This window comes from Megascapheus bottae, chromosome 3 (assembly GCF_031878675.1).
Source record: "Megascapheus bottae isolate mThoBot1 chromosome 3, mThoBot2.hap1, whole genome shotgun sequence".
NCBI classification, from domain to species: domain Eukaryota; kingdom Metazoa; phylum Chordata; class Mammalia; order Rodentia; family Geomyidae; genus Megascapheus; species Megascapheus bottae.
The window spans coordinates 8,641,796-8,667,250 of NC_143511.1; the positions used below are offsets into that span (position 1 = coordinate 8,641,796).

General features: G+C 42.0%; 1 protein-coding gene across 2 annotated transcripts in view; it reads right to left on the reverse strand.

Annotated features, from left to right (window-relative positions):
• Nucleotides 1–25,202, reverse strand: part of LOC150064913 (glutamate receptor ionotropic, delta-1-like) — a 106,831-nt gene extending 81,629 nt beyond the window's left edge. For both annotated transcript variants that reach the window (XM_090329539.1, XM_090329538.1), the window contains exons 1-3: nucleotides 25,119–25,202; nucleotides 12,937–13,098; nucleotides 11,498–11,617 (exon numbers count right to left, since the gene is read on the reverse strand). In XM_090329539.1, the coding sequence (XP_090185665.1) occupies nucleotides 11,498–11,617; nucleotides 12,937–13,098; nucleotides 25,119–25,187 (351 nt within the window). In that variant the 5' untranslated portion in view covers nucleotides 25,188–25,202. The remainder of the gene's footprint in view (nucleotides 1–11,497; nucleotides 11,618–12,936; nucleotides 13,099–25,118) is intronic.
• Nucleotides 25,203–25,455: the final 253 nt, after the last annotated feature.

A 25,455-nucleotide genomic window follows, 5' to 3' on the forward strand; every position in this document is an offset into this window, starting at 1 on the left:
TTTTGGAGTGATTCAAATTTTTGATCTGTTGATGTTTTAGATATGAGACCTTTATCTGTTGTATGGTTAGTGAAGATCTTCTCCCATTCTGTTGGCTTCCTAATTAATTTACTAGCCATGCCCTTTGCCATACAAAAGCTCTGCAGTTTAATGCAGTCCCACTTATACAGCCTTTTTCTGATGTGTTGTGTTTCTTGGTCCTTATTAAGAAAGTTTCAGCCTATGTCTAGGAGACCTAGAGTATCTCCTATTCCTTCTTGTGAGGTTTTCAATGGATCTGCTTTTACCTTGAGGTCTTTGATCCATTTGGAGTTAATCCTGGTGCAGGGTGACAAAGGAGGATCCAACTTTAATTTTCTGAATGTGCTTAACCAGTTCTGCCAGCATCATATGTTGAAGAGGCTGTCTTTCTTCCATTCTATTTTTTTGGCTCCTTTGTCAAAGATTAGGTGGCCATAGGTCTGTGGTTTAATATCTGGGTCCTCAGTTCTATTCCATTGGTCTTCAGGCCTGTCCTTGTGCCAGTACCAAGCTTTTTTGGTCATTATAGCTCTGTCTAAAGTTTGGTATTGAAATTCCTCATGCACTGTTCTTTCTGCTAAGAAGTATTTTTGCTACACAGGGTCTTTTATTATTCCATATGAAATTTTGGATTGCCTCTTCTATTTCTTTAAAGAATGACATTGGACTATTGATGGGTATTGTGTTGAATTTGTAGATAGCCCTTGGCAAGATTGCCATTTTCACAATGTTAATTCTTCTAATCCAGGAGCATGGGAGGTTTTTCCATTTCCTCAATTCTGCTTTAATTTCCTTTTCAGAGGTTTAAAGTTTTCATCAAAAAGATCCTTTACATTCTTAGTTAAGTTATTTCCTAGGTACTTTATTTTCTTTGAGGCCACTGCAAAAGGAGTTGCTTTCCTGATTGTTGCCTTGTTCCTCTCATTGTTGGCATATAGGAAGGCAGTTGATTTTTGAGGGTTAATTTTATACCCTGCTTCCTTGCCAAAGTTTTGAATCAGCTCGAGCATCTTGGGAGTGGAGTCTATAGGATTCTCTAAATACAGAATCATGTCATCTGCAAAGAAAGAATGTTTCACTTCCTCTTTCCCTATTTGGCTCCCCTTTATGCTTGCTTCATGCCTTATTGCTCTGGCTAGGAATTTTAATATTATGTCAAAGAGGAGTGGAGAGCGTGGGCATCCTTGTCTCGTTCCTGATTTTAGAGGAAATGGCTTTAGCTTTTCACCATTAAGTATAATACTAGCTGTGGGTTTGTCATACACAACCTTTAGTATACTGAGTTATGTTCCATGAATTCCTAGTTTCTCCAGAGCTTTTAGCATAAAGGGGTGTTGGATCTTGTCAAATGCCTTTTCTGCATCTACTGAGACAATCATGTGTTTCTTGTCCTTGCTCCTGTTGATGTGTTGAATTATATTAATAGATTAACATATGTTGAACCAATTTTGCATCCCTGTGATGAATGCTATTTCAGATCACATGTTTTTAAGATTATATTTTTATTACCATTAAGTAGACAAAGGGATTCTCCTTTAGCAAGTTAATTTATAAGTACAATGAATTTTGATCAATATTATTTTTTCATCATTCTCCCCCATCTCTCCCAACCCAATCCCGTCAACTTTTCTAATGTCATAGGATATGCATTGAATAGTTACCATTTTAGAAAATGGGTTCAGTACCACCAGTGTTTCACACTTGTTATCCTAGCAACTCAGAAGACTGAGAATTACAGTTCGAAACCAGCCTGCCCAGAAAGGACTGTGAGATTCTTATCTCCAATTACCAGTGAAAAAGCCAGAGCTGTGGCTCAAGTAGTAGAGTACCAGCCTTGAGTCAAAATGATTAGGGATACCCCATGTCCTGAGTTCAGGCCCCAAGAATGGAACAAAAAATATATTAGAAAGTGAGACCCTAGTAGATAACTGGTTATCAGCAGTTAGGTGTGCAGGGGTAAGGCAGGCATAAGGGAAGAAGGTGAGGTTACAAAGAGGAATGGGAGGGGACTTTCAGTGACAGAATAATTCTATATCATGACTATGGTGAATACACTAGCAATTATGAGACTGGACAGCATGCATGTATGTGCACACACACACTTCACAAATAGAAATAAACCTGGGAATCAGACCCCCAAGTTATGTCAATATCAGTTTCTTTGTTGTGTTATTGTACAGTAGTAATGCAAGATGCTGCCATTGGGAGAGACTGGGAATGTACAAGATGCTTCTATATTACTGATTACAACTGAATTTTAAGCACAAGATAAAATATAATCAAAACTAATGTCCTTGAAAGGAAGACATATTGGAAAGAATCAACTTTATCAATAATTGGAACAAATAAACTTTTCAAAATGGCCTGGTACAATATTGATGAACAATGAGTAACACATCATTTATCATATTATCAGGAATTAGTAAGCATGAAAATTGATATATAATTATCTTGATGATATAAAATATAATATTCATTCTTAATAAATTCTCTTTTAAAAACCAGGTTTTTCAGGAATTAATTCTTATCTGAAGAACACCAATCATAATTACTTAATAAAATATAAAAGGTGGATTGTTAAATTCTATCCTCTAATACAAAAAGTAGGATAAGAATGTAGGCTAATATTTATTCAACTTGAAATAAACACTCTAGTACAGTAAAACAATTACAATTAGAAAAAAATAAGACTCATGATTCATAGATGGCAGGGTTGTATAGAGACTCAAAAGAATCTAGAAGTTAACTATAAATCAATGAAAATATGATAAACTAATGAAACTAATAAACAATAAATAAGCAAGCATCAGTTCAAATATTTACTCTGTAGCAATGATAAAATAACAACCATCAATTTCTAGAATTAATCAAATGACACTTATTCAGAGTTTGACAATGAAAACTACAAAACCCTCCTGAGAAATTAAATAAGTCTAAATCAATCAATGACTATACTGTATTCTTGAACTATATCACCCAATATTATGAGATATTAATGCTCCTGAAATTGACACAGAGTCAATGCAAGTGCAGTAAATCCTGAAATTCTGCGGAAAATTAAAATGGAGTCTTTAAAATGTGTAGAGCAATTCTAGAAGCAAAAAAAATCCTGTCAGTCTTAAACTGTAAGTCCGCATGTTTTCCAATGCATTCTGATAGGTTCTGGCACTGCCCATGAGACCATCTTTGCATTGCGACCTTTTGTCTTAGCACACCTTTACAAAGGCCATTGATTCCTGATTTGTTACCTTCATCATACCAGAGGAATAATAAAAAGAAATCCTTTACTTTGGAACACAGTGACAACGAATGAGCTGGGCTCTGGTGATGTATGCCTCTAATCCGAGCTAGGCAGAAGGCTGTTATCTGAGGGTTATGGTTCAAAGCTAGCCAAGAGAAATAAATCTGAGAGGCTTATCTTCAATTAATCACAAAGAAACCCATAAATGTAGATGTTCCAGTGGTAGAGTCAGCCTTGAGCAAAAAAAGCCAAGCTTGAGGTGCCTTGTACTGGCACCAAAAGAACAACAACAATGAATGACTGCATAAACGCCTCCCCCCAGATGACATGTGACAGCAACTATGGATCTTAAGAACATAATACTAAGCAAAAGAACTCAATTTCAAAGGTGATCAGAACATCTGACAGATTGATGCATCAAGTCAAGATCTGCAAGAACTGAATGAGGGTGGCAGACAGAACCCTCACGTTGTACTTAGTGGTTCATTGGCCAGAAGGGTGCACGAGACATCCAGGGGTGCTCATGTCCTGTGTCTTCAAGTGCTACAGGCCCTGCTCACATATTATCATCTATCTTGAATGTACTTAAGATTTAGACTTTTCCCTGCATGTGCATGAAATTTCGATTTATAAGTTAGGGGGGGAAGCACTAGAATTTGAGAACATCTTTATGCAGAATAAAAGATGCTACATTCCAAAGTCATAAAACAAAAAAAATAAGTTATCTAAAACTTCATAGAAGTTATTTTTAAAATTAGCAATAGAATAAACACTAGATGGTAAGTAGATGAGAAAGAAGGCATAAATCAAGTAATTAGAATAATAAAGAATAGAAAAATGATTAAACAAATTAGACATAATTTGCAGGAATATAGGCACAGTGGCTCACATCTCTAATCCTAACTACTAGGAATGTGGGGAGCAGGAGGATGACAGTTCAAAGCCAGCTGTCTTAATCAACATGAAAGGTATGTTCAGTTGTATCTGTAATCTCAGCCATTGAAGAGGCATAAGCAGAAAGTTCTAGAGTACAGAGGCATGGAAATATAGGATATAGAGACCTAGAGTATAGAAACATAGATCTTGGTCTAGGCTTTGCCCTAACAAGTAAAGGAGGGAAAAGAGGAGGGGAGGGAAGGAGATATGAGGGGAGAGGAGAAGAAGAAAGGGGAGTAGAGAAGAGGAAAGGGAATAATAAAGCAACCAAATGGGCTGTCAGGTATGGCCCAAGTCAAGCACAGAGCTCTGAGTTCAAACCCCATCACAGACTAACAATTACTAAGTAAATATAAGTCTTCTGTCAGGTCTCATAAAGAAAAAAATGGAAGGAACCCCAGTCTATAATAGGAATGACAATAGAGATATTGACAATGAAAATAGAGAAATTCCTATAGATATTAAAAAATATATATCTACAAAGACCACACAGAGACTCATATAATGAATGTGGCAAAGTTTCCAGTGAAATAGATGACTAAAAATAACTCCATGAATTGTAAAAGCCACAAAAAATAGGTTCTAAGATATCAAGCAACAGCTGTACAGCCAATAACTAGATGAGAGAAGTCTACAGTCCAAGTCTTTCCAACTCTGAAAAGTTCTATCTTGCCAGTCCTGGGCTTGAGCTCAAGGCCTGAGCACTGTCCTTGGACTTTCTCAAGGCTAGCACTCTACCACTTGAGCCTCAGCACCATTTCCGGCTTTTTGCTATGTATGTGGGGTACCAAGGAATCGAACCCAGGTCTTCGTGCATGCTAGGCAAGTACTCTACCACTAGGCCAAACTCCCAGCCCTGAAAAGTTCTATCTTACAAGGAAAAAAAAAGTGAGTGAGCCTTTGTCCTCATCTTGAAGCTGAATGAAAACTTCAGAGAGAAAAACAAGGACAGACCCATCATGCTTGTTGTGTATCTGGCTGAAACAGCAGGCTCTCCTGGGGACATTCTTGCCTTGGGCTATGTAAGGCTCAAGAAATCACTCCCTAATGTAATGTTTCTCTTTGGCTTCTTGAATTGGTAATTTTGTATGGCTTGAAATGATGTCATAAATATCCAAATAGCCCTTAGCAGAAAGATAGATTCTCTACCCCACAAAGCCCAGGAACCAGTATCAACTCTAGAAAAGCACTTCCCACTTACAAAAAGAAGACATATAGCTATGCCTGTAGTCCTAGCTACTCAGGAGGCTGAGATCTGAGGACCCATAGTTCAAAGCCAACCCAGGCAGGAAAGGCCATGAGACTCTTATCTTCACTGAGGCTCAAACCATATAGCATTTGCCTTGAACACAAAAGCTCGGGGATAGTGCCCAAGCTCCAGAACCAGGGGGGGGAAAAAGGAGTTACACAGAAGACATGCATGGCTGGAACTGGCACAGTTATTCTGGGGAAAATTAAGACAAGTCTTGAGAAGGGACAAAGAAAAAGATAAAAAAGACTAGAACCTTCGATTTCAGGGGAAATCTAGACAGAAGCTGCCCCTTGGTGAGATGAGGGTCTTTCTTATTGTTTCATTCTCTGCATTTCAGTAATATGTATCAATAAATTACACTTAAGCCGGGGGAAAAAAGAGGAGAAAAAAATTAAGATTTATAAACAAGAAGGAGCTGTGCAAATAGGATAAGACAGGATAGAATATGTAAGATGGGGCAGTCAAGTCAATAGGAAACAGAAGTTTACATACATGTGTGGTCAGAAGTGCTTAGTAAATAAATGCAAAAGTCAGTCCATGTTATTATAGGCCATCCTGAATCCAACCTACGTAGATAGCAAAACTTGATGAAAGGAAAATGAAACTACATATAAAAAGACCAAGAAATTCTAGGAAAAAAGTATGGATAAATATTCTCTAATCTCCAAATTGGATATGACTAATATTACTTACAACCCTGGAAAATTTTCTGCAAATAAGAAAAATCTAAATATATAGCCCCCATCAAGTATTAAATATCTCCATGAAAAGATGTTTTAATTCAAAGGTAAATTATGGGGACAGAACACTTGACATAGAAAACTATCATTTCAGTTCTGAAAGAAAAGTTCTGAATTGACAAGAAAAATTATATCTCCAATAGACATGGGCAGAAGACTTGAAATCCACAATTTATCAAATGTGAAATACAAATGATACATGATGCTATTTTCTCAAGAGATGCAAACTCAGCAGCATTGTGTTTTATTGCTTCAGAATTAAACTTGCCTAATATACCTATCTGTTTTTCTGAGTATGAGATGTGACCCAAACTTCTATATATTACGAGTGGTTATAAAAATCATTGAGCCTTGCGGTGATCAATTTGAACATTTGTATCAAGTACATCCTTCAACCGGAAAGCTCTATACAACTTGTGGTTGATGACAGGAGGGGAACACTGGAAGAGAGCAAGGAAAGATGTGACAGTGTCCAAATAAATGTACTTCACTTGACATATATAGCTGTAATCTCTTTTTATAATTACAAAAATTGTATTTTATATATATATACATACAATAAGGGAATAAGTACACATGTAATTAAAATCATATGTATATGGGATTTTGATAATGCACTCCTCTGAAATAATATCATAAAAATGTATAAACATCCCTTTATAGATAAAGATTAAACAAGTGATAACTCTTTGTAAACTGAGTGATGTGTTTCCAGTAAAATAATCATAATAATAGTAATCATAGTTGTAAAGGACAGTTAAAGAAATAGACAAAGAGGCCCAAAGTGGTAAAAATCAGGGTATAAAATGTGTACACAATAAATAGCAATATGTTAAATATACATAGCACTCTTTTCATACTTACAGATAGAAGAAGGGAGAAAAACAAGGCTCTACAGAAAATGTTCCCAAAATGCAAACTGTATTCTTCCTTGGTTCAAAGATTGTAGCTGACTTTTATACCCTTCATTTCATTTATCTGTATTTTCTAAGCATTCTCCCCTAAATGAGCACTATTGATGGAATGTTACTTAAAATGAAATACTTAATTGCATCTTCTGCTTAAGTCTTTACTCACATGAAGCAGCAGTGTTTGTTTTGGCTCTGAGCTCTGTCAAAAAAACAGTTCTTGTAGAAGAGTTCAGAACGGTTGACATTTTACTTGGGAACCACGCTGCATGCATGTTAATCCAAGAGACTTTAGTTTTTCTCTTCTGTGAGTCGCTGTGCATGGCCTGGTTCTTTAACAGCAGCTTCCTAGAGATGGCACAGGGCTCCAACTGAACATCTCCCTCCACCAGGGACCCCTATGCTCTACTGGGACCATCTGCATGCCACCAACTCCTAGAGACACCAGATATAAAGGCAGCTCTGCTTACCTTTGTCACCAGAGCTAGCCTGTCCCTTAGCCCTTTCCCACAAGTTCTTTCTGCAGAGCTCATCTGATCTCTAAGGATGGCTGAGGTCTGTTGGTATAGCAATCGCTGCCCTATGAATGACTATTCCTCCGGGAATTTTCAGCAGCCATGAGACCCTCCAGGGGATATGATGTCACGGGTCAGGGGGCATTCGATTCTGGGTAAGGCCCGGTTTCAGGAAGAATCAAATTTGACAGAGGGTAGAAGCAGCTAGTGGAGAATGCAGCTCTCCCATCACCCTAGGTAATTGCCAAAACAAGGAGTCTGGGCCAAGGGCAAAGAGCAGAATTCAAGCTAGCAGGCTTCAGGCCAACAGAAAGTGACTGACACCCTAGGGCTGGCTCAGAGGAAGAAGGCTAGGTTAGAATAAAAAGGGAAGAAAGGAAGCCACAAAACCACCCCCCCTCTTTATCACACACACACACACACACACACACACACACACACACACTCCCAGGGGAATCTTCCAACCGCATACATACTATTGGTACTATATAATGGAATCTCTCTAGTCTCTGAGCCTCAGTTTCCCAAACAGAGCTGGGCAGCAAATCACAAGGATGATGAGGACATAAGGGACTGTGACAGAGGCTGCAGGTCTCCCTGCAACAATTCCCTGCCCAATACTGGCACTCTCTGTATAGTTCTCTAACTGTTGAACACATGCAGGCCCCAGTAAGACTGTGCTTTTTAGGATATCACACAATCTGACTAAATATTTCCTCAGGACCCTCCTTAGACCCATTCAATACTCCTCTCTAGAAAGCACCAGAAAACAGCATTGTCATCTTCTGCTATTGCCTTAATGCTAGGACATAAGACATTAAACAAGCCCCAGGTTGTCTGGAAGCTCTGCCTACAGTTTCACCAGCCTCCTCAAAGAAACTCTCTACCCTCCATTGAGCCTGTGAATCATGTGGATGCCACATGAGGTCCAAGGGCACACAGCAACTGGCAAATCTTCCAGGATTTCATAGCATCAGGGACCATGTAGCAATGGGAGAAAATAAATCTACCACACTGGGGTCTTTAGGCTGGCAAAGGGCAGGTGACCTTCAAAGTCCAGTTATGGGAGAACATTTCGTTGGGGCTGCAACTAGTGTAACAATCATGACAAACGAAAAATGATATCTATGGCTCCCTTCTCCCATTAATTATCCCAACACCAAAACACCCGCCCCAATACAAGCCTGTCCACAGGTGATACTTTCTAGAGCATTCTAGAGGCAGGCCTTCTAAGGAGCAGATACCTGGTCCCAGCATTCAAGAAGAAGGTACTAACCCCAGCTGCACCTGCTCAGAAATACACCGGACACCTGCACCAAAAGCACCAAAGCCTCTGCCATGGGCTTGCACTGTGATGAGAAGCCATGGCCCAGCATACTTTCCATCTAACAAAGACTTAGAGAAGGGGAGGGGCTACAATAACTCAAGGTGGGGGCCTGGGAGTCCGTGGAACAATATGTGAATCTTACACTTTTGTATTCAGTAGTTCCTGCTTGCCACCCTCTCATCCTATGCCAAACAGCTTCCCATAGGCCCTCATTTTGGAAAATGTCATAAGGACCTCCAATAGATGCTTCCTAGCTTCTGTTTTAAGATAGGGGGAATTTACAGGGATAAGCCCATGGGACCCTTCTTTAACATTTCTATTCAAAGAAACAAAAATTTTAGCCATCACCACTGGCCTTTGCAAGTGACTTCCAAGCAAAACACTGCCCCCAGTGGCAGATCCATGCAAGGTATCTCCAAATCCAACACAAGAGAGCATTATTAAAATTTTGACCTCAGTTACACAGCAAGCCTAGGACACAGACTTTTGATTTTTGCCATCCAGCCATCCCTCAACAAAAATGCACTTCCTGGATGAGATAATTTAATTAGTATTTTTCTAGCACCCTGCTATGAAAGAGGACTCACACTCCCTCCCTTCTATGCAGGAACTGAATAATCCAAACTCTCCTGATACCATTAAATCCTGGGTGACGCACTGCCTGAGACTTCCCCCTAGGGTATTTAGTTAAAGAAAAGTATCCATTTGTTCTAGGAACAATTATCTTGCTTTCAATCTTTAAGAAACTACAGGGACTTTGCTATAGTTGTTTTACACACACACACACACACACATACACACACACACACACACACACACACACACACACACGCCCCAAGCATCACCTTTGCAGGGAACCTTTGAGCAGTCAGCACAGCAATCCCAGGTAAGTTTTCCAGTTATTTCTTCTAGTGACTCTGGCTGAGGCAAGTGGCTGTAGCACAGCTCCTCCAAAGACTATCTTTGCACTCACTACCTTCACACCCCAACCCTTCTTTACATATGCCAACCACTCTGCTGTCTTTCCTCTCTTGCCAAGGTTTTATCTTTTAAGTCACTCTAGCTATCCAGCACCCTCTACCCAAAAGCCATAGCTTGGATCTGCCTTAAAAGGCTGACCTAAGCTAGTGACCCCCTTTCCTAATTCTCTCCCCTTGCTTCATTCTGAAATGCCCCTGAGTCTGAATAACAAACATTTACCAAGGTAAATCCCATTTCCATGCTTTCTAGATAACTTCTTACCAGCCATAAGCTGCTAGGCAGACTAGATAACAACTGGGCTATGCAGTTATTAAGGGCAGATTTTAAAATGACAAAAAGATACAGTTTAAAATAAAGCCCACTTGAAAATCAGCTTCCCTTCCACCTCAATTACATTCAGGCCTCCTGCTCAGAAGCTCCTTATACTGAGAGATGCCCGCTTCCTATTGGCTGCTGGGTCGTTTTGAGAAATGTTGCCTTGGCAACATGGAAGGCCCAGACACCTGACCCAGGAAGTGGAGGATGCAGTGTTTCTCCCTCTCAGACATCAGGAGTGGCCAGCAGGTTGCCAGCCTGGGGGTTCCAGTATCCACTACATGAGATGAGACAGGGACTCCACAGCCAACCCTGCCCAGACTATGGAGACCTTGAGATTCAAGATGAGTGAAAAGAAGGGAGGGAAACAGTGGGCTTCCTGATTTGTCACTGTGGCTGGTCAGGAATGGTGGTCTCAGCAGACAGATGACAAGCTGGGAAGTCTCTTTCGTACCACAGTAACTGAAGGCACTCTCCTGCCTTGACATCACTTTGCAAGACAGAAGTCACTTTTCTTTAAGTCTTAATCCAATGCTCTGACTATCATCCACCGTCCCCCAAGCAAGGCTCACAGTTTGGGGTACTTCTACTGACCCAGGGCAGCCAGATTTCCTTGACACTATGCATCAGACTCTGGACCTACATGGTGACACAAGAGAACCATCTATATCCTGAATGGAACTACAAACAAATCTCCAGACTACTCCGAAATGTCAACAGGCCACATGTTTAAGTTATCAGATCACAACCAACTGTTGAGTCTCCTCGAATCTGTTCAGCCAACTCCTAACAATTATCTATTACATAAGGGCTATAATTCTCCACTTTCCCCCATGATATAGGGAATCCAGGCATCCTGTCTCGATTCTCTGATATCACGCCCCACCACCACCCCATCCTTGGCTACGACCTCGGTTTCAGCTTCAGCCATAATTTACACTTGTCCCCACAGTTGGACTGACTTCACAGCTCGAGGGAAAATGCATTGACCTTTGAAACCAGCAAAGCAATTCCCCTAGTGAAGGGAGCAGGACTCAGGTCTTCCCTTGACATCTCAGAGACTCACTAGAGGTACTTCCTGTGTAGGAAAATTTGCGCCCATAAACACCAGCATCAACAGCACTGAAGCAGAAAGAGAGATGGGAAGAGAGATTTTCTTTGTCAGTGAACAGTTGCTGGGAATATAGAGACCCCCAGGGCTGTGGCTTTCTCTAATGGCACCATGGCAGAAAGGCTGGGATATGCAGTCCCTGGGACTTACCTTGCACATGTCTTTGCCAAAGGTCTCGCTGTAGGTGGTGCCAAGGATTTCAAACTGGACATAGGGATTCGAGCTGTCCTCCTGAAATTCCATCACGCCTGTGAGGCCAGTGATATGACCCTGCAGGGGACAAGGGAAGGCCACTAGTGAACAAGGAAACTACGGGTAGAGTCAAAATATGAAGCAGGACCACCACTTCCCAAAGTATTTACAGGAGAAATCCCCAAGACTTGCACCTGTCATTCATACAGTGCACTGACAGTTCCTGCTACATGCCAGACACGGTGCTTGCTGTGAAATAAAGCAGTAATAGCATTTGTTCCTCCCAAGATATAAACTTCCCCTTGTGACCCAATGCAGGTGCTTTTTTTCTGATGCCAGAAGGATCTCAAAGGTCACTGGGAACCATATTTGACACACAGCCTTAAGTTGCAGGGCAGTAAATGAGAGCATTACTTGGGAAAATATAGCTTTGTTACCTATGCCAGCTTGGAAAAATTTGTACCCATCCCTCCCCACACCCCAGCTTCAGCCTGAAATAAATCTATGCCACAGAGTCAACAGCACTGAAGGAGAAATATACAAATAAATAAGGCATGTTGTCAGAGGCAATACTAGCCCTGCTCTCTCTTTAGCAGCTTTGTGAGTTCCATAGGAAAAGCAGGGCAGTGAGGGCTATGGTGGTCTCATCCCCATCAGTCTTGTAAGTCTGGGGTAGGGTATCACTCAACCTTACCACCAATGAGTACTGAGAACACAGAGACTGAGCCCAGGGGAAGCCCAGCTTTATCCTAGGCTGCAGTAAATTCAAGCCACCACAGGAACATGTTTACTACTATCTAAGCCATGTGCAATTTATCGTAACTAAAACTCTTTAACACTATAGAGTTCTCTAAATGCTCTTTTGAAAGCCTCTAAAAACCAATTCACTCTAACAAGTCTTGTGTGAATTACTCAATTTCAAACCCAGTCTTCTACCATGGCTTCAAGTGGAACATGGCCCGTGGGCAATGTATGTGCACAGGAGCACGCACGTACACACACATAAACATGCTGAGATCCCAGATGATTGGCACACGACAGCATCCACCAAAACTACCTCTGGTGTAAACAGTGGCAGTCTTTTTGGTTGCATAACAGACAGACAGAAGATAGGCATAGGAAGAGACATAGAATTGGTGGTGGTCTCCAACCTTTCTAAAACCAGGTCTCCTTGAATTAAAGTAGAGGCAGTAATAACACACATGCGTAGATGCAGCTCAGCCAGCTTTCAAATGTGGGGACAAGAAGAGTGACAAAATAGAAACCTGAAGAGAGGACTAAGGAGGCATATAAAGCGCTCAGTTTCAGATCAGTTGCTGCATGGACAGAGTGAGATTGTGAGGAGGGACCTGTCTCCAGTCTTGGCCCACCCTGGAAGTATACTCCTTTGTACACACCTTTTTGATGGTGTCTAGCATGGACCGCCCTCCATTCCATGGCTTGGTGGATTTCCGGATGCAATTGAGGCTGGCCATGCTATGCCACTTCCGGTCCTCTAACTTCCTGTGGAAGGCGTTGGCCAGCATGAGAACGCTGTCATACAGGTAGAGGTTGGAGATCTACAAAAAAAAGGAGCAATTAGACATTTTTCAATTGGTCCAATTCAGGAGAGAGGGGGAGAAGCCAGCAGAAAACAGCGATAGGAATTAAGACACGGTGATTGATAGCTATCCACCAGCCTCTGGTTCCCTGTGTTTCCTCAACAGCTCAGTCAGGTGGTAGAGTTCCAGAAAGTCAGACCTAACCCTCCAGGAACAAGATTGGCAAGCGGACTGGCACATCAACACAGAGAACCAGCAGGCACAACACGGTGACTGAGGCTTTCGAGCAGACAAGTAACTTGCTCAAGTAACATAAAGCAGAGAGAGAGGAGGGTTAAGAGGGTAAAATGAGGGCATGGCATGGGCAAAGGAAGTAAGTGGTGTAAGAAGGGGCCCTCCTAATAGGTCCTCAGGCTATCCCAGGACTCTTGAGAGATGATAGAGATTTGGGCTTGGGCACTGTGGCTGAGCTTTCTTGTTTAAGGCTGGCACTCTACCACTTGAGCCACTGCTTCACTTCTGGCCTTTTAGATGCTGAACTGGATGTATGAGTCTCAAGGACTTTCTTGCTGGGTCTAGCTTTGAATGTAATCCTCAGATCTCAGCCTCTCAAACTGCTAAAATTACAAGTGTGAGCCACTGGTGCTAGGAAACAGTCTTTTCATGATAATTTAATCCTATGTTATAACTTAAAGCAGCCACAGACGACATATCAGCAGATGAAGGCAGCTATGTACCATTAAAGCATTATTTTCTAGCCAAGCACTGGTTGCTCACAAACCGTAATCCTAGCTACTCAGGAGGCTGAGATCTGAGGATTATGGCTCAAAGCCAGCTGGGGAAGGAAAGTCCTTGAGACTTTGGTCTCCAACTAACCATTAAAATGGCTGGAAACAGATCTGTGGCTCAAGTGGTAGAGCACAAGCCTTGAGCAAAAAATGCTAAGGGACAGTGCTCAGGCCCTAAAATCAAACCCCAGGATACTCTCTCTCTCTCTCTCTCTCTCTCTCTCTCTCTCTCTCTCTCTCTCTCTCTCTCTCTCTCTCTCACACACACACACACACACACACACACACACACAGACATAGAAAGACGGAGAGGTGCAAAGTCCATGCTGGACAGTCTAGGACATCTCACTCGTAACAATCAATGGTCAGTCAAAGTGTGTCAAAGGGACCAGTCAATGTACACCTAAACAGCAAGTAGCCTACTAAAAATATTTCACACAAACATCACTAGACAGAAATAGGAGACTATGTCAGCCTCACTGAACTCCTGGGAAGATCAAATAGGCTTCTTGGCCTGCAGCCAATAGGCCCTGTGATCTGCAGCCTTTCCTCCTCCACCAGTCCCCACACCTCAGGCATATTCTTTGCCTTAACTTCATTTCTCACCCGCCTTGACTCTGGGTGCCTCAAATGTTAAGCCTCAGATGAGAAGCTTTGTGGCAGGAATTACCCTCCAAAACTGAAGCTCAAGTCCATCAGGAGCCAAAGAGAAGGAGGACAAAGCATCAGGCCTGGTACAAAGCTCATGCCAGCTCCAAGGGCCATTTTCACCATGACGCAGCCAAACAGAACTGACTGTTTCCCCTGCAGGTGCCCTTCTGTCCTGACCATCCCTGGAGACTCCTGTCCTGTCTAGAAATGTCCACTTTCCTTGCCGTGGTTATCATGGGACCCATGTGTGGTGCCTCTGCATACCACTTACATGAATGGGAAGTGGGTGGAGGAAAGACAGCTCTCATGGTAGAGATAGGGTGTGTCTGGGTAACTGATCAACCCTGACCCAAAAGCTTGGTCTCAGGCCAAAGGGCTATCTATAGTGCATTAGTGTCTGGGCTGTTCCTCTGAAGACCTGCATAACACAGGTGCTTACATGACAACCAAGTCTAGAATTGCTCCCACCTGGGAACTTGACTATCCCACATGGACCCCTGTCACAGAACCATGTCCCCAGTGAGCAAGACTAAACCCCACCCACTTCCTTCCATGGCACTCCTCAGAAGCTACCACCACTGCATAGACATACTTTTGCCCTTTAAATATAAAGCTATAAAGGAGAAATTTTTATAAGGATATGTAAGGCTTGGTATGTATTTAGGTGCTTTCAGTGTTGGTTTTTCTTTTTGCTAAAAGAGTAATTAACTTAAAGCTGAGAGTCCTTGATGGTCTGAAAATTTCTCAAGACATTTGTGAGACTCTCAGTGAAAGTAAAACTAAATCGCTTAGTGCTCTTTAGTCAGCTAGGACCCTTCGACCTCCACCCCTACCTGAATACCACTTATACATTATCAGCGCAAGCACACAGCACTGCCTCATGTTTAGCCAGACTAGCACTTGATTGAATTTCTCTCCCCTCCCAGCATTTCTATTCAGGACGAACTAAAGCGCTCAGCAAATACATGAATGCAGAGAGGCTTGCAATATAGAAGAAAAAGCAAACATGACTCAGAAAGGCCAAAGGAAGCCCTTCGTCCTCCCACAAGTGTGTCTGCTTGGAAGAAAGAATGAATTCTAGTTCAAAGGAACAGTCTTGAGCAATGCTCTTTTCCAGGCATGGATAAGCCTTCCCACCTCCCCAATATCACCCTTTTCCATGGGCTTCTACACATTGTCAGTTCATAAATGTGTTTACCTCACCAAAATCTGAGGGTTTTTTTTTAGCTCTTCCTAGTTAATGTTTGATAGATATGTACATAATGAATAGGCATATGCATGGATAGAAAGATAGATGGGTGGATAGATGAATGAGTGGGTGTTTGGATGGGTGAGTGGGTGGATGGATAGATAGGTGATAGATGTGTAGATTAATGAGTAGATGAGTAGGTAGATGGATATGTAGGTGATGGATGGGATGTAGGTGGATGGATAGATGAGTAGATGCGTGGGTGGTTGAGTAGGTGATGGATGAGTGGATGAACACATGGATAGATAGGTAATGGATAGGTTAGTGGCTGGATGGATGAGTGGGTGGATAAATGGGACGGGACGGTGATGGATGGATAGGTAGATGGATGGATGGATAAGTGGTAGAGGGATGGATGGATAAGGTGATGGATTGAGTTTTGGATGGACAGCTAGATGCATAGTTGATTAGTAGGTGGATTGATGGACGATTAGTCCTTAGGTGAATAGGTGATAGATAGACATATAGTTAGAAGAGTCTGGGTGAAAGTACAGGTGGTAGAGTGGATAGATTTTTGTGCTTAAAAGGTACAACTTAACCCAAGAAAGATTTGCTGTCTCCAACTTGGATTTGGAAGGGAGTTTCCTTCATTTGTATCTCATGTAAATTCTGAATAAAATGGACAATATAGGAAAGCCCAGATCATATTGCTCACCAGAGGAAGAGGGTTCTATAATACTATGAACCATGTTTTTGACAGGGACTTAGCATAGACCAGCTGAAGGCCACACATTTGTACTTTGGGCTGGCAGAGCCATGGGAGCTGCTCTTCCAATGATACCACCCAGATGTTCAGAGAAGCTGGAAATAGCAGGTAGAATATGTCTGGCATAGTCTAGCCTAGCGTCTATAGCAGGCACTGTGTTTGGTACCAAGTTATTCTGACCCATTGCCCACCTGGGCTCAGAGGCTGCAGCCCTGGGAAGCCCCCCAATGTCCTCTTTAAATTGACACTGCTGCAGCAGGCAGCCTCATTCCATTCTCAGGGGAGAATGGAATTTTGTCTCATATCTGCACATTCTCCCTTTTCATTTTGAGCCGTGGTCATAATTCCACAATGCATCCCACAAGCATTGCTCTGGTGACTTCCATCCTCTCCAATTCTCCTCCCGACCCTTGTCTCTCACCCTATGCCTCTCAAGCCCTGGGATCTATTCACAGTGCTATTCTCTCTAGCAACAACATATTTCCCAACTTTTAGGAATTTGTGAGAATTAAAAGACAGAGTATTTTTACAGGGCTCACAATCTGAATTCTAACTATTAAGAAGGCTGACATCTAAGGATCAAAGTTCAAAGCCAACCCAGGCAGGAAAATCCAGGAGACTCTTATGGACAGATAACCATGGAAAAGCTGTAAGTAGAAGCTGTGGCCCAAGTGGTACAGCAGCATCCATGAGTGAAAAAGCTAAGTGACTATGCTCAAGCCATAGGTTCAAGCCCTAGTACCAGCACAAAAAAATAATAGAGAGGGAGGGAAAGAAAGAAAGCCAGAGAGGAGAGACTAATAGAAAGAATGTATAAAATGCCTAACAATAATTTGCATGGATACATTATTGCTCAGTAAATGTTTGTGGAACTAATGAAGTTGAATGACGAGTTCTACATTTGTTCTTAGAAGCAAATACCAAATTAAAGAGCTCTAAAGATATTTGCATAGAGGTTGCCTCTTCTTGGAATGTGGAAGATGGTGGATTGAGGCCACACAAGGGAAAGGTACAGGAGCTGGGTATAGATACATTCTGTGTGGCTCCCCTCACTCCAAGTCAGAATCACAAAGCATATGCCTCCATGAGATGGCAGGATCCTGAAGAGGCTGAATTTCAAACTTCATTTACCCATGTCACTATGTCCTCATGGAGGAAACAGAAAAGGGAGGACACATCTCTGGGAGGTAGGAGAAGTTATCAAGGAACTCTTGCTGGGAGTTAGCAGTTCTTGAGAAGCCAGGTGGAGCTACTCAGCTGTTGGAGAATTAGAATCCAATCCATACACATCGACTGACACCCGAAAGACAGAAAAAAACAGAATTTGAGTTTTCTTAAGAGTTTTCCTCAGAACTCTTGTTACATCTGTTAACTGCATTTTATTAAGGAACCTGTCAACAGAAACAAAGCCTGTTAGTAAGACCATTAAGTGGACCATGATAAGAAGGTAAGAATGTACTTAATAGTCAGGTCCTAAGAGGAATGAGCATAGAGATGACAGAAAGGCCAGCAGGATACAGAGATGATGGAGCACTGGGAAAGGAGGCATGGTGTTCACTAATATTGAATACTCCAAGCCAGAAGGACTTAGAGGCTGTTGATGTCACTGCATTACAAAAATTCACTGAGATTCTAGATTCTAGAATACTGTAATAGCATACCATTGATGGGCTGATATATAACCTACAAAATTCTGTTTAGGAGAATGGACTTCCAAGCTCAAAGGTTATCAGAGTTATTGTCTGGTGGAAGGCCTATTTCGTGACTTTCAGAAGATGCCTTTTTGTTGGGTCCTCATGTGGTAGAAGCAAAGAGCTCTGGTTCCTTTTAGAGAGTAATAGGTCCATTTCTTTCTTTCATCATTTTTTTCTCCTTTTTCTTGTGCTAGACCTGGGGCTTGAACTCAGGGCCTGGGTGCTATTTCTGAGCTTTTTCGCTTAAGTCTAGAATTCAATACTTAAGCCATGGCTCCACTTTCAGCTTTTGGGGTTTTCAATTGGAGGTTAGAGTCTCAAAGACTTTTCTGCCCAGACTGGCTTTGAACTGGCTCTGAACAGGTCTCAGCTTCTAGATTAGTTAAGATTACAGGAGTAAGCCATAAGTGTCTAGTTTGACCCATTTCTAAGATCTGTAGTTTGATGACCTCTTTTTTTTCACATATGCATTAGGTCATAAAAGTTGGCTCCATCTCCTGACTCCATCAACTTGGGGATCAGGTTTCAACATACGGAAGTTGAGTGGATACAATATTCAGATACTCCCTAACAGCTTCTTTGTGTAGCTGAGGATTTATTACCTTATTAGTTCAAGAAATGACTTACTCCCTGTCTGGGCAAGGACATAGCAGGTGGAGGATAGCCCTTTGAAAGCCCAGATGCCCATTTCACTTATTGCAATACAGATTAGGACCTGAGGTCATGAAATATCAGCCCTTACATGATATGTGCTGAGCTCGTCCACAGAGCTCATCCAAGCCCATTTGATGAAGGCAGCAGATGCCAGAATCTATCCACCATCAGCCAGGAAGACAGAGGTCCTGGCTAGACAGGAGGATGCGCCAGACTGTCTGCCTCCCAGGCACTGAGGCTTGTCTTCCCCATAGTAAATCTGTGACTCCAGTGAAGACTTATAAGGGCACTTTAGCTGTGTCCCTGTCTGCTCTAAGGGATCAAGGATAGTTATGCACCTGCATTATCATCCCTGAAGGTATAAGATGCTGAATGGTCAGTCAAGGTCAAAACCACAGAGACCAGTTGCATCTTACACCAGACCATTATCTTCCTGAACCAAAAGCTGGATATGCGGGAAACATTTTCATCAAGAAAGGCTCTTCCCTTCCTCCAGGCTTCTAATGAGCCTAGGAGTCTCTGCCCTCCATCATTAATCAAGCAAAGTGGGCTGTTCAGGAGATATCTCAGAGGCAAACAGCAGCCACTGACCTTTGACAGGATCTTCAGACAGACTCTGGTTAGCCAGCAATGTCAAATAAGCAATGGACAGTAGGCCCAGGGGGAGGGGCAATCTGACATCCAGATGCCACAGCTCAAGGAAACCATCCCCGGGCTAGATCTTCATGTCAAACTGCTGCCAACCAACCTGTTCTGAGCCTGGCCAGAGGCTAGAGCAGATGGTGGCAGAGGGCAAACGGGAGGCAGGAGGCTCGCTCACCACTGAATCTGAAGGAATCTGTCTGTACCCAGGACTCCCATTGTACATGTGGCCACCTGAAGTAGAACAGCACAACTCTGTTTACCTGGGCACTGGTCTCTGACACACACCACCCTAACCTGCCTGTCAAATGCGCCTGTAGGATCTTTACAATTAATGAAATATTGAAAGTGACATGAAATCCAAGTCTCTGGAGAGAAGGTAGGGATGCTGAGGGTGGCTTTCTATGACAAATCAATAGAAACCTTGTAGAATATAGAAAGTTCTAAAGATTAGGGATCAGAGCCAGGCACAAATGGCTCACATCTGCCATCCAAGTTACACAGACAATGAAACCTGACTATCATAGTTTGAAACCATCCCCAGAAGAAAGTCCTTGAGAGTTCATGGGGCATGAACTCTGGGCCTGGGTGTTGTCCCTGAGCTCTTTAGCTCAAGGCTACCGCCCTACCCCTTGAGTCACAGTTTCACTTCCCATTTTCTAGTGGTTAAATGGAGATAAGAGTCTCATGCTTTAGTGCCCAGGCTGGCTTTGAACCTTGTTCTTCAGATCTCAGCCTCCTGAGTAGCTAGCATTACAGGCGAGAGCCACTGCACTAGGTCCTTGAGATTCTTATGTCTAGTTTATCACAAAAAATAAAAGCAACAACAACAACAACTTTAAAAAGCCACAAGTAGAGCTGTGCCTCAAGTGGTGGAGTGATAGCCTTGAAATAAACAAGCTCAGGGACAGGACAAATGCCCTGAGTTCAAATCCCAGTATCAGCAAAAAAACAAATAATCAAGATTGGTTAAGAAGGGAGGGGAAATGAAATGCTTTAATAAAATGACTATATGGGGTGAGGATGATTCCACCAAACCATCAACAACATTTAAATGCATAAAAAAGAGGAATTTCAACTCCTGGGGAATATTCGGTAACAATACTCTATTAGCCCCTTCAGCTTAATTCTTGGTCATAGTGGCCAGATGATATAGGTTACCTCATTTGCTGGTCATCCTTTGGAAACACATTTGAATATAAATGGAGTGGCAATGTGATAATTACAGACCTGAAGTCTCAGGGAAATGCAATTCTGAAGATAGGGTGCTATACAGAGTCTCTTTGGAGCAAGGCTGACTGTGAAATCTCAGCAAAAGTCTTGGGGTTCTGAGGGGCCAGTTATCACTTTTATTACTGGCTGAGTCAGACAAGCCCTAAACTAACTTGTCAAGAAAACAAGAATGAGAAACACTGAATTCAGACACTGCTTTGTAAGGAAAAATAAACAACAACCCTGGCATGCTGGAAAATACAATACTTTGGAAGCCATGAGAAGCCACTTATTTAGATATTTTTCTTCCGAAGGACTTGCATTCTACTAAACAGCAACCAAATTGATTTGCTATAATAGTTCTTGGTGGGTGTTCAAACACAGATAGCCCTGACCACAGGCTTAATAGAGGAAGATAGAGTTTCTGAGGCCAGTTCAATTCAGTGGAGAAGCCAGAAGATGAATGAACTTGCAGGAAAAAAAATATACTCCATTCTTTTTATTTACTTGTTCATTTTTATTTTTTGTACCAGTACTAGGGCTCAAACTCAGAACCTGGGTGCTGTCTGTTAGCTGTTTTTACTGAAGTCTGGAGCACTACCACTTGAGCCACAGCTCTACCTCTAGCATTTTGGGGGAGTTTAATTGGAGATAACAGTCTCAGACTTTCTTGCCCAAGCTGACTGGTTTCAGTACGGGACCCTCAGGTCTTAAACCTCCAGGGTAGCTAGGATTAGTGGTTTGAGCCATTCGCACCCAAAGATTCCTGAACTACTGTCATACCAAGAGCGATCTGGGGAAGGCACTAAGATGGACTGAGAAGCTCCATTTCTGGGAAGATTTTCATTAATTTTGTCAAGACAAAGTTAATAATCCGTGGCATCAATTTTTTTCCCCTTCAGTTGGCTGTTCTAAACATCTTAGAGTCTTCTCGATAAATCTCACACCTAGAGGCTAGTAGAAATTAGTTTGCCTTCTACACTGTCATTAGAGAAGAAAGAAGTAATCATACCTGAGGAAACTTGAAGTGATTGGCTTGTAAATGAGAATCTACAAGCTTCCCAAGTTTCAGGAGGAGTAAATAAATCTCATTCCCCTCTCTGCCCCCATCATATCCCCCATTTGAGAAAGAAAATGCACCAGAGATTTCCTTAAGAAAGTGTTTTACATGGATACTTCTAGATACCATTTGACTTGTATCAAGCCCTACATTTTTAACACGTTTACCCAAGAATCCCCTATGGAGGGCCTTCAAGAAACAGGGTCTCCAATGAAGAGTTACATGGGAATCAACAACATGGCCTGTCCTCTTCCAACCTGTGACTGAGCATCTGTGGAACTGACATGGATAAAAGAGAGATGATAAAGCTTGAGACAGAAGCTGAGAAGATAGGAGCTACTCTTCTATTATGATAATCCTTTTAAAAATATGCTTAGGAAGAAAATGGAACATATTATATAGTTAGCAATATGCAAACTAGGTATGAATGATAGACAAACATATGCAGGTATACATAAATATGCATAATAGCTAGGTAGAAGATAGATAGATAGATAGATAGATAGATAGATAGATAGATAGATAGATAGATAGATAGATGCATGCATACATACATGGATGGATGGATGGATGGATGGATCGATGGATGATGGATGGATAAACAGCCATGTTCATCCTTTCCATGGAAACTCTGAACATACATTCCTCCTGCCTCAATGACAATGATAATGGTAATAGTTCTAAATGTTTTCCACATGTTCTCTCACTTAGTTTTCATGATGACACTTGGGGATAGGTAATATTCTAGTCACCACTTGACAGAGCAAAACACAGAGGCACAGAATGACAAATAAATAACAATCATTAAGTGGTTCGTAACTAGAGTTAATGGGATTTGAGCCCAAGCAAATCTGGCCCTTGTCCTGCTGCTGCTATGGCTGTAACTCCAAGATCTCTCTGATCTTTTGCTTTTCAGTTTTTCTCTTTGTTTAGCTCCTGGAACAGAGAAGGGTAGGGGACCCCAGAATTCCTAGTTGGATAATTCCGTTATGTCTTTGGGGGATATATGTCATATCAGAAAGCCCTCACCTGGACCTGGCCCCTCAGCCAGCCTTCTAGTCTTCCGTGGCCAGATTGTTTGCATCCAATGTGCCTGCTATAAACCCACTTCGTTTTATATTTTTGTCTGTAGGAAACAGATTCATTACATACTTCAACATGAAACACTGTCAACTCCCCGCCCTAGACTATGTCACCCACTTTTGTGCAACAGGAAGTGATCCCTGAAGATGGAGTGTGGTTTGAGTAGCAAGAACTGGAGATGTGGATAGAAGGACAGAGGTACGGCCAGGGAAGAGATGGTTTAAGACTGGAGAGGGATGAAGCCATTCAAAGGGTTGAAGAGCTGGAGAGGCCTTCCAGGGAGTTGGAGGTGCACATGCTTTCACTTCATTCAGGGCAAAGGTTTCTCCTCTCATTATGCATCGAGAAGGGCAGGCACACAGTGTGGACCCCTTGTCTAGTGTCACATTCATCCACATGGAGAGCAGAAATGACACATGAGCAGGATCACTGTTACAGTATACTTGGTCATTGTTATTTCTTAAATAGGCCAGGGAGAACAAAAGCAAAGCAGAACAAAAATGTAAAATTTTTACCAAAGGCCTTTCTGAGCTATGAGTACAAATTCAAGTTCAAATTCATGGTCCATGAAGAGGCTACTCTCTTGCCAACCCTTTACCACTTCAGTCCCAGACATTCCATCCAGCCCATTCGGCTGATTGGTTATACCTTGGAGCGGTGGACACCAAGAGAGGGCATTTATTCCACCTAAATTCAGTTCCTGCTGTCTTTTCCAGCCATTGAGAACCTATTTCTCCTGTGTACTATCTGCTGAGCCATGTTTCCTCCCCTCTCCTGATATAAAATAGCATCGTGGGTTCAATGTTTTGGCAAATTATGTATGTTATCAACCCATTTGAGATCCTAATAACTTACCCCTTGAAATGTGAGACCTCCTTCCCCAACCCCTCCACAATAATATTGACATCAAAGATGTCCTGTGAGTGGCTGAGACTCAGCCAACTCTGACCTGAACCTGGATAACTTGAGCCTCAGCATTCAGAAGATGTGCTAGGGAAGTTCCAAGTTCCTTAGCATATGTTCTGTGTCCATATGAGTGACTTCTTACAAGAAAGAGCACAAAGCCATTCTCCACCTCTAGCCCTGCCCAATAAACCCATCCCTTCAAAAAGTCAATAACAAGGCCTGAGAAACAGCAATCTCTTCCCCACGAAGGTATAACGTTCTCCTTTTTTGGGTGCCACTCCTAGCGCTTAAATCAAGGCCTGGGTGCTGTTCCTGAGCTTTTGTATTCAAAGCTAGTATTGAAGGTATGACTCTTAACAAACTTTCCTGCTGGGCTGGTTTCAAACCACAATCCTCAGATCTCAGCCTCTTGAGTAGCTAGGATTATAGGATTATAGCCACCAGTGACCAAGAGGTATAACTTTTAAATACGAGAGGCCCAAATTTATCTTACACATGTGTGTCAATGGACTCCCCAAGAACTACAGTGTAAATAGGTGTCTGTTAGTATCTAGCTTTGCCAACTCAGGGGATTCTCAGTTTTTATAAATGCTATTTTGCCCATTTATTTTCTACTTCTTTCACTATCAATGAGCATGATTTTCATTTGCTTGTTTTGAGACTTACACACCCTTTTTATTTTCTTTAGGTCTTAGGTTCATTTACCTTTGAAGTTTTTGTCTTTTTCTTTTCTCTTTTTAGTTTATTCTGTGGGTATTACAAAATATAAATCCTTTTGTTAAAAGTGTGGCTATACATATAGGATGACGCTAAATGAAAGAACCTCCAGGATATAGAAATAAAAGCCATATAATGTATGATTGTTGTCCTTAATGTACTATGTTATTTCTCATCTCTTTTGCTGTTCCTTGGTTATCTCATATTGTTACAGTATTTCACCTTGTTATCTGATATATTGTATATATGTTTATTTGTTTATTTGAAATAGGATAGGGAAGGGGGAAAAAGAAGATGAGGTGCTGGGGTGGGGGGAGGGAAATGGGGACCAAAATATGAGAAAGGGTATTAATGTTTGTGAAGTAATGTACCTTCTATCTGGCAAATATAATGTAACCCTTCTATTAATTACAATAAATTATATATGTAAAAAAATACTAGAGGCCCCCTGTGTGCTAGCATTTCCTGCTTGCTAACAACAAACATAGTGGCCTGCTGACACTGTCCAGCTGACTGGTTTCAATTTTAGCAAATGACAGAGGTCTTAGTAATTAAAAGTGGTTGGCAATAGCATTCAGCTCATACCCAGGAAACCCCAGAACATTTTGGGCCACAAGCCAAGGGTGTAAGTGAGATGTACCCCCACCCCCCACGGAATTGTATATCCCACACTGACCTGGAGCATCTGGAGGTAGCCTTCCTGAGGGTCACAGAGCAGAGAAGAGATACGGTGGTTGTTCCTCATGCATTTCTGGTTGTCCTTTGCAGATGGGACGATTTGCCGGACCACCGTCATTCTTCCAAGGGCACTGTGGACCAGATCCAGGATCTCGGGGTCACTGATTTCCTACAGAAATAATCACATCTGTGCTTACTATCAATTCATGAATAATTTGAAAGAGATCAAGGGATGAGGCTCAGGTCACACATATTCTTATTTATTTACAACAATACTTGTTAGCCCTTAGGTATACACAGAATTGTTTTAGCTTTTCCTCTACACCAGAGGGGGT